General features: G+C 31.0%; 1 protein-coding gene across 1 annotated transcript; it reads right to left on the bottom strand.

Moving 5' to 3' along the window:
• Window positions 1-9,108: 9,108 nt before the first annotated feature.
• LOC136972462 (transcription factor sem-2-like) lies at window positions 9,109-9,820 on the bottom strand. The gene is made up of 2 exons (XM_067267058.1): window positions 9,254-9,820; window positions 9,109-9,171 (listed from the first exon to the last, which is right to left on the bottom strand). The coding sequence occupies exons 1-2, from the start codon at window positions 9,818-9,820 to the stop codon at window positions 9,109-9,111; spliced, it is 630 nt and encodes a 209-aa protein (XP_067123159.1).
• Window positions 9,821-10,629: the final 809 nt, after the last annotated feature.

Genomic DNA, 10,629 nt, shown 5'->3' with positions numbered 1-10,629 from the left:
TTAAAATATGATAACAGAGGGCGCCACCAAATATTGCTGGAAAAGTTAAGTAACTCGTTGCTGAATTTTTTCTTTATGTTATGGCTAAAAAGTTTTAAAAGGGAGCGAGCTGTTTTAAAATTATTCTGGTTATATCGAATAATCTATTATTTTTCATTCGAATAAACCTATAATTTCTTTTATTTTAAGCATTTATTATTGATAAATGCAAACTTTGCAAATGGACTAATATTCCGTATAGATTATGTATTATTTTATATCGACGGATTGCAATATTGATATTTTATAAGAATAGATTTCAGAATCGTAAAAATAAATTATTCTTAAACAAAAAGTTGTGCTTACAATTCAGAAAAAGAAAAATACTGTTGATATAAAAACTGAATTAGATATGGGTGTCGCCATCTATTGATACAAAAATTTACTTTGCAATATATATAATATACTGTACAGTATATTATATATATTCATATTCATTTATGTAATTTATATCTATTTATTAAGTTGCTGAATGAATTTATTAAAAAGTTTTATAAATAATTAATAAATTATATAGGAGAGAATTTAATATAAGAGAGATGTATTGTTCTTTATAATAATTGGAAATGTATTGACAAATGAATGGTCGTTGTAAGAACGGGTGATTTTGAAATCATTCAACGCCATCAGTAGCACAGTAAGACCTTCATGGATGCCTAGGTATAGAATGGATTCTCTCTGCATAATTTTACATTATAAATTACAGTAGCAACGTCTAATTGTAGCTGTAAAATTATTTATAAATTATGATATACAATTGTAATAGTAAAATTGCTTTATTTTTTCCAATTTCTGACCCAGGACCAGTAGACATGTGCCTAGGGACGTATACAGGAAGATGCTTATAGTGTTGCATTACCTCACTGATATCAAAGCAACCAGTTTTGTTGCGGTACTTTAAAATAAAAATAAAATTATAATAACACATATCGCATGACTTCAATTAGGTAAAATTAGGTAACAAAAGTAACTGTAAAGTAATTAAGTTATATTTTCCGAAAAATGACAGGTTTTTCAGAAGCACATAAGCACGTGCCTTGGTTCCCTCAAATCTGCCTTGAACAACACCCATATTCTCAAAATCCTGGCTTAGCCACTGCATATCTAGTGCCTAATGAGCAAATAGGCACTATATATCATTATAAAAATTTATATTCTAAACATATTTTAGACTCGTTAATGAAAAATAATGTGATTAAAGTATGTTTCTTTATTCATTTTTACGGGATATAATTTTTAATAGGATTTAAAATGCAGAAAATAGAATATTTAGGCCCTAATAACAATTCAAGTTTGCTGTTATAGGCAATGTTGTGGCCTAGAAACGAAAACACTTTTAAATTGTCACTTTTAATAATAATCATTGTTAAAATAGAAACTAACAAAAGAGAAAAAGGTTTTCATGTTTGCTTTTTCCAGATCCCTTCTTGAAAAAAGATTTCTTACTAGATAAAGTTTACAGCGATTTATCACTACTGTCTTGCCAATACAGTATATCACTATTTCGTTTCCAATCGAATGGAAGTAGTGAAAGAGATCCATAATAAAGATATTCTCGATCTGTAGCTCTTTTCTCTATACTGCTTTCACGTCTTTCTTAATTAAAAGTCAGGAAAGCTTCTCTGTTGACCTTAAAAATGATTTTCAAGGTTAACAAAAAGATCCCATCCGAATCTCCATATATGACTTCCTATGTAACTATATTACTAAAATTAATATACTGTATCTTCAGTAGTTTTGGAATGAAACGGGTGCCAGGGGCTTTTGACTCACCTTGTATAAATATAATTTAAAGCTTTTAATATAATGTTAGGGTGTACAGTACTGCAGGCATTATGCCTACTTTACCTAAGCATAAGAAACGTCTATGATTGATCTGCAATTTGAAAAATTGTAGACCAATAAATTCCCACTGTCATCCGTCCGTCCGTCTTTCCTTAATCTCGAGAACGGAGTTATATAGATAAAATTCGAGACCAGATATGGAAACCTTAGGAATAGTTGATCCCGATTAAGTGTATACGACCTTCAGAAGCAAACTGGAAATCGTCTTATTTAAGATGGCCTAAGAGTTAAGGTGTCAGTCTTCCGCTCTGGGAGACCGGGATTGAATTTGGAAGAAAACCCCCAGAAATTTTATATGGATGATATGTCTCGGATATGTCAGCCACTCCCAACGGGTCTATCTCCGATGAACATGGAAAAAACCTTCTTAGTACCCACAGGGAAGAGAGAGACAAAAATGAAAAAATCTCCACCTATTTCATGATATAAATTGGATCTAAAATCTTCAATTCTTGCAGTTTCTTATAAAATACGATTTTTTTTAACAACTAAAGTTTAATTTCCTGCAGTTTGTTACTTACGATTCACATCGACTTCGTTCAAATATATTTCTAAAAGGCGTGGTATGAAATGTTAGAAGCATTTTATTAACTTATATATTTTCGTATCCGATTTAATTCTTTTAAAAAATTACGTAAGTTTTAATTAAACTGAGATTGAAAGTAATTTAATTCTTAAAATTAAATTATAAAATGCATTGTAATAGAATATCTTTGAAATATTATTATATTTAGATCCAGTTTCAAAGATATAAACTATTCGGGCCTCCATATTTTATGAAAAATTATTAGAAAAATATATCGTTATTTATTTATTTTACGATTATTATTATTATTATTATTATTATTATTATATTTAAATAAATTTACAACTGATTTTTATTTTATTCACTAATTTAAAATTATAAGCTTGAAAATTAATAAATTATTTTTGGAATTTATTATTTTATTTATATTTTTAACTTTTTACTTTAAATTAAAATCTAACATTGATTAATTATCTGTAATAGAAAGAAGTAGAGCTATTCCAATGATAAGTTTTATTCATAAAATTCTGTAGGTGATAAATTTCGATGAAAAATAATTTTCTCAAGTGAAAATCTTTTATTTAATTTGTAGTTATAAAGAAAAAACAGCCATCAAGCTTTAGGTCATTAAGACAAAAATACCTAAGAGTTGACAAAAAGGAAAAAATAAGTAAATTACTTAGAACATTACTAAATTACTCATAACGAAGATAGTCCTATTACTTAGAACTATTTAAATTACTTAAATTATTTACAACAAATAGTAGTTGATATTGCTGGAACTGGGTATTTTTACGGAATTCGAATAACTTAACTGAATTAAGAATAAAACAAAATTGTCAAATCATCCTATTTATTTATTTTTAACATATTACAAATAAGTTAACTTTTCTTATCTGTATTAATTCTGTACAATTTGTATGTAACATATTAATATTACATAACGTAATATTAATGACATAATGTAACAAAATATAAATATATATTATTTTTTATTTGTGACATTTTTTATTAAGCTTAAACAACACGCAATACGTTAATATCAATAATTTATGGTCTGGTAAACTATTAATTTAATTGTTTAGAATTGTTTCGTTATTTTTTAAATAAATTATAAAACTGATTTTTCTATTTTTAAGTAAATCAAAATTTTTAAATTATAATAAAAATAAATGGCTTATTTTATTTTAAATATTTTATTGTGTTCAATGTGGAATAAATTATGTATAGGCTATTCGTTTCACCCCGAAAGCAATTATTCCTATTTGGAAACATGACAATTGATTTGAAATTAGACGACAGATTTACAGAAAATTTACTATATTCAGACATATTAAACGGGATTGTTTAAATAAATAAACCTAATTGTGTTATTCACGAATTTCAGTAACATAATTTTTTTTAATTTCGAAGCTAATTTTCGAATAAATATTTTAATTTTATTATATAGGAATAATAAGAAATATATTGCCAACTGTCATCTACTTTTAACATTAATTGGAATTATAAGCTTTTCTGCTGATAAATCGAAAATGTATTTTTAGTATTTTGTATTTTAATATCTAATTAATGAGTAAAAAATTTAGTCAATCCGAAGATAAAACAATTAATTGACCATTAAATGATCAATATTTAATTGTATTTGATCATTCATGTTTTCACAGGAATTCACAATGTTAATTTTAAATAAATTCAATTATAAATTAAAAAGATTCATTAAAGTTTTTATTGTCTTTTAAAGTATTTAAACTTTAATTATTGATTTGATTAAATTCAGTAATTTTTATCATTTATTAAATTATTATATTTTTATCTATAAGTTATTAAAATAAATGATGATGATTCGACCATTTTCATTAGGATATAACTGGAATTTCTTCAATATTTATTATTTAGAATGAAAAGTAAATATATGGGGCAAGGATATCAACATAATATCATCGTCTAAAATATATAGAAGTGATGTGTTGTCCTTTGAAAATAAATTCAAGCAAAAGACTTTAATTGGTGTGTATGATATAAAATTGAACCAAGAATAATAATAGAATTTGGGACGAAACACCTTCATGATCTAATGTTTACTCCGTGGCAAAAGAATGTAAATGTTTTTATTATTACTGTTGAAACTATTTTTAATATTAATGACATGGTTAGTTTTATTGTTAATACTAAAAAATAAGCCAGAATAAATATATAATTAAAATGTTTTCCTTAATATTATTTTGGACCGCGATAAATGATGATTATTTGTATGATTAACTATTAAATAATAAGTAACAATTTAAAAAGAAATTTAAGAAAAACTCATTATAATATTATCAAATCTAATGTCAGATTTGATATTTCTATTCTAAATAATAATTGTTAGTCAGTGGCATTAAAAACTATTTTGTTTCCACGAAGAGAAATTAGCTTTCACTTCGAGTTGATTTTGGTTTAATGTCTCCCACAGAGTAGCAATGAGATTCAAATATCATTTAAACAGTTAAATCAAACTCTTACTGTACATTTGCCTAATAAATGTTATTCACGTTTCTCCTTTTGTTTTATTAACTATTACCAAAGCTCCTTGTTAGTTGTGGAATGCTGTGATCAGGAATTCTATTTCATGAATCAAAAGAACTAGCATTAGAGTTGTGAGCGAGCCTGTGTTTGACTAACAGGTAAATTAAAATTTTAGAAAATTTTTACCACTATTGTGTGGTTTAATAGTAGTAATAACCTTGTACACCTCTTAGAAATGTTCAGTTTTCTTTCATGCTATCAGTCACATATCACTGATAACATGCGATCATTGGGCTGCAATTTGAAAAAATTGTAGATTTAAATTCTCACTGTCTGTCCTTCCTTAATATCGAGAACGGAGTTAGAAAGATGAAATCCGAGAAAGATATAAAAATCCTACTGGAAGAAGGCCCCAATTAATTATATATATATATATACTAACATTCCGATACAGACAGTAAGTCACATGATTTCAATTCAAAAAGTTCCTCCGAAAGGTGTTAGATAGATGACCGGCACGACTCTATTATTAACAGAAAAAGTATAATATGCAGGGGCAAAACACTACTAAAAAATTGAGAACATTGTGATGAAAAAATGCAGCTCAGTATTGTGACAATAGCGAGGTTGCGGCCGACGTTTTCAACGCAAAAACGTGTACGTCAAACGTTCAGCGTCGCCTTCCCGTAAGCCTAGAAGTTTGACAATGGCGTTTGGAACGTCGAGCATGATTCCACTGACGTTCAAACGCCATTGTCAAACTTCTAGGCTTACGGGAAGGCGGCGCTGAACGTTTGACGTACACGTTTTTGCGTTGAAAACGTCGGCCGCAACCTCGCTATTGTCACAATAATTGAACGAGCATATTAGGGTAGATGTACCAGTTTTGGCCAGTGTAGTACCAGTTCTGGCCAGAAAACAAATTTAACTTAAAAATATAATCACAAATGAAACAAACTTTTATTGTTAACTGTGTGAACAGTTAACAATAAAAGTTTGTTTCATTGGACATATTTGAATATGTGGTGATAATATTTCTAAGTTAAATTTGTTTTCTGGCCAGAACTGGTACACTGGCCAAAACTGGTACATCTACCCTATTTATTAAGTTATTACTAGTTTTAAACATTAAACGTTAATCATTTTATTCATTATTTTCTTGCAATACAATAGTTTAAATTGCTGGTATTGCACTAGCTGTTGTTAAAGTTGGTAGCATATAAACAATAATTGATGAATTATATATATGTTAATAAATAATAATAATAATAGACATAATTAGTAAAAATTCAAGCTGCATTTTTATAGCTTTAACATATTACTTTAATGTTAAAGTTGACAAAATCAGAATTTTCTCTAATTGTTGCTTTATTTACTTGCTTCGCTTAATATCATTCGGTTATTATCATCAGTTCAGTAGATTAGGTTAGGTTAATTACAAGTTGTTCTAATATATTTTCAGTTTTCTACAACTTTTGTTATAAAATTGTCTAACAAAGATCTATTACGAATTTGTTTTTCTTAGTCATCGGTCATTATTTATATTATTCGTATATAAAGTTTTTTGCATCTACTAGCACCTCTACGATTTTTTTCCACTTGTCTCTAACTTCTTTGGCTTTCTAACATATGCTACTAAAATTTTGAAACATGTAACAGAATATGGTCGATTGTAATTTTATAAATTCTACATTCAAGTAATCAACGATCCTTGTTGTCTAGATAAGCTGTTCTTAACTCTTATCTTTTCCTTCACTTTATTATTGAAGTCGCCTTTCTTTTTCCAGAATTCTTTAATAATCAGATTCCTATCATATACGGACCCCAATAATATTTTCACTATGGGATTGATTTCACTTTTGGTTAATCTAACCACTCCTTTTATGTGACTATTAATTATTTCCAAGTCCTTTTTTATAAACTGATTAATTTCTTTTACATGATCGGTCGAGTTGAACGGAAAGTTTAAAACTATAATGTTATTATTATTTCTCACGTTAGCTAGCTGGTCTATTTCAAATTCTAACATACCTTTCAATTGGCAATTCTTATTAGATATTTCCTCTAATTCTTCTACTTTTTGGGATAATTTTGACAATTCTCCATTCAAATATTTATTTTCTTCTTTCAAAGCAATGACTTCTGCTCTAATTCCTTGTAGTTCAGTATGAAGAAGAGAGAACTTATCTTGAATTAGCTCGTATATTGCTTTCAATGTAAATTGTGACTCTTCCTGAACTTGTGGCCCTAGATCTCTTGAAGTTTCGAAGTAGTCGTAAATTTTCGTAGCTCTCGAGGTCCCATGACTATTTTTATTAAAAACATCCTCTAACTGATAATAATCTTCACTAGATGTATCGCTCAATTGCCTTTCTTTTTCTTTAAGCTTATTCTTGCAAGGTCTGCCTCGTCCCCTTCTTTGCATATCTTCTTGACGTATTTGTTGTGGAGATCGAGGGAAAGGGCCTGGATTGGACTCAATCCCAGCAATTATTAATAAACACACAATTAAAATCAAGGAAAGTCTATTCACAAATAACCACTTCTTTAATATTGTCATATTTCGGCTTCTTATGAGTTTTCAATTCACTCAAAACAGAATTATCAAGCTTCACTAAAAGTTCACCCGTACCTCCAGCGGCTAGTACACGCCCCCACGATATCGATAATATTTTGGTTGTTCGGAAAGTTCGTAGCGATTTTTGATAGCCGACAGTTGAGACACCGATTGACGCAAAAATTATTAGAATTGTACAAACCAATGAATATTACGATAAATGACCCTTGAGACGCGTCCGTTACAAAAAAACCGTTAAGATTATTCAAATAGCGTTTAATTTGGCTCATTGCAAAAATGGATGCGAACAACGTGCATTATCGACACTTGTTTCTTTTCTTTTTTCATAAAGGCAAAAATGCTGTACAAACAGCAAAAAAGATATGTGATGTTTATGGTAAGAGTGCTGTATCAGAATCAACTGTTCGAAAGTGGTTTGCAAAATTTAAAATGGGCAATTTCAGCCTTAAAGATGCTCCTTGCTCAGGAAGACCTCCTGTTATTGAAGAGACCCGAAAAAGCATTATTGGATGAAAACCCTCATTACACAACTCGAGAGATTGCAGACATAGTGAAGTCATCAAACAGTACTGTATTTCAACATCTAAAGAAGCTCGGATACGTGAATCGTTACGACATTTGGATACCTCACGACTTAACGGAAAAAAACTTATTGGATCGCATCTCCATTTGTGATTCTCTTGAAAGACGAAATGAAAATGACCCTTTTCTGAAGCGTTTAGTGACAGTTGATGAAAAGTGGATCATTTATAACATCAGCCAAAAACGATCATGGGGTAAGAAAAATGAATCACCGTTAAAAACTCCAAAGGCCGGTCTTCATCTAAAGAAGGTCATGCTCACTGTCTGGTAGGATTGAAAACGAATCCTGTACTACGAGCTGCTTCCACAGAATCAAACAATTGATTCTGATAAGTATTGTTCCCAATTGGATAAGCTGAACATGGCAATTAAAGAAAAACGTCCGGTACTGGCCAATAGAAAAAAAAGGGCATTGTGTTTCACCAAGATAATACCAGACCTCACACGTCTTTACGAACACAGCAAAAATTATTGGAACCAGGCTGGGATGTTTTACCCCACCTCCCTTACTCACCACATAGAAGAAGCCTAACGGCTGAGTACATTACACAAGCAGCAATATCCAGACTACAAATTCATGCCCAAGAAGAAAGCAAAAAAACTGCCGAAGTCGATTCCACTTCTAAAACACCGTACACAAACGCCATGCACTCCATCAAATGCCAATTGTACTCCATCAGGCGCAGGGTCTTTGCCAGAATCACGTCTAGGACCAGTAAACGTCAAGCTGTCAGAACTAACTGCTTTGATGGACAAATATCAGTTTCCAAACATCCGTAAACATGAATAAAAACTTTCATACTTTGGAAGCTTGCAAAAACCACATGGATCAGTTTTTCGCGGAAAAAACGGGAAAGTTCTACGAAGAGGGTATCATGAAGCTGCCCCATAGATGGCAACACGTCATTAAAGACAATGGCGCAAACATAATGGAATAAAAGTATATTTTTAGTTTTAAAACAATTTCTTTTATCTCTCTTAAAAATCGCTACGAACTTTCCGAACAACCCATATAATAAAAGGTATGTCTGACTCAGTTTGCATCAAAGAAGAGTAATTTTTTCAATTCGATTTGATTCCAACTTTCATCTTCATCCTAAAAATAAAGATTAATATATTAATGATTTAAATATGAACATCTTTTGTTTGTTTATATAATAAATTTATTATATTCATACTATAATGGTACCCACATTGTTTAATTTAATTAAGTTTATTAGGCTGTCTAATTCCTGTTTCCGGCTGTTTGGAAACTGATATTTGTCCATCAAAGCAGTTAGTTCTGACAGCTTGACGTTTACTGGTCCTAGACGTGATTCTGGCAAAGACCCTGCGCCTGATGGAGTACAATTGGCATTTGATGGAGTGCATGGCGTTTGTGTACGGTGTTTTAGAAGTGGAATCGACTTCGGCAGTTTTTTTGCTTTCTTCTTGGGCATGAATTTGTAGTCTGGATATTGCTGCTTGTGTAATGTACTCAGCCGTTTGGCTTCTTCTATGTAAGGTTGACGCTCGTCGTCAGATAGAAGCTTCCACCTGCTACCTAACCATTTACTGATCTCGCGATTCTCCACGTCTGGCCGTTGCTCGCGGAAATTTTTTCGATTGATCTTACTCCACAGCATAAAAGCATTACTTGGTCTTTTGATATGGTTTGTAAATTTCTTGCGTTGCATGGCGTTTGTGTACGGTGTTTTAGAAGTGGAATCGACTTCGAGCGATCCGAAGACTTGCTCCTCACTCATTGAGTGTCTATTGTCACTTATCTTTGGCCTAACTCCTCCTCCTCCTAAATTAATAAACAAAACTAATTATAATAAAAATATTTTAATAATAAACACATAACTAAACTATACAAAATTATTTATTATATAATGTCACAATTTACAATTATTATTGTTAAATAATTACTATATCAAAATAAGTTTTATATATTATATTGTGGCAATATGCCATTTTAATGTATATATTAGGTGCAAAAAACTCATTAAAACATGCTACACTTCTTATACACTATGATCCTAACAAAGAATTATACTTGGCTACAGATGCTTCTAAATTTGGTGTCGGCACTGTTCTTTTCCATATTATCGACAATGTAAAACGTCCTGTTATGTTTGCTAATGCTTTACTTTCACCTGCTCAACGTCGATATTCTGAGACAGAGAAAGAGGCTAACTTCTTGGTCGCCATTTCATCTTAGAAACAGACTATAAGCTGTGAGGATTTGCGCCTCTTAGTGAAAGGGGCGAAGTTGACCCGACTCGCTTTAGGTCAGGATGTCTCGAAAGGGCCTTTACCGTATGGGGGTAGTGGCAAAACGGACGCAAAGGGACTCACACTGAGACCGTATTTTCTATTTTAACGCGTTTATTTTGACAAAGACATGCTTACAATAAGGGTAGTGTCTCCTCGTAGGAACTGTTTGATCGCCCAAATCACCGCCAAGCACTCTTTCTCCGTAGTGCTATAATTTCTTTCCGCCTTTTTGAGGAGTCGACTGGCGTAGGCCACCGGAAGCTCGCCCCGTTCGTCCTCCTGCGACAACACCGCG

This window comes from Centruroides vittatus, unplaced genomic scaffold (assembly GCF_030686945.1).
Source record: "Centruroides vittatus isolate TY-2023 unplaced genomic scaffold, ASM3068694v2 contig_2908, whole genome shotgun sequence".
In the NCBI taxonomy this organism is placed as follows: domain Eukaryota; kingdom Metazoa; phylum Arthropoda; class Arachnida; order Scorpiones; family Buthidae; genus Centruroides; species Centruroides vittatus.
The sequence above is the reverse complement of the archived record's forward strand: the minus strand, read 5'-3'. Positions and strand labels throughout refer to the sequence as shown.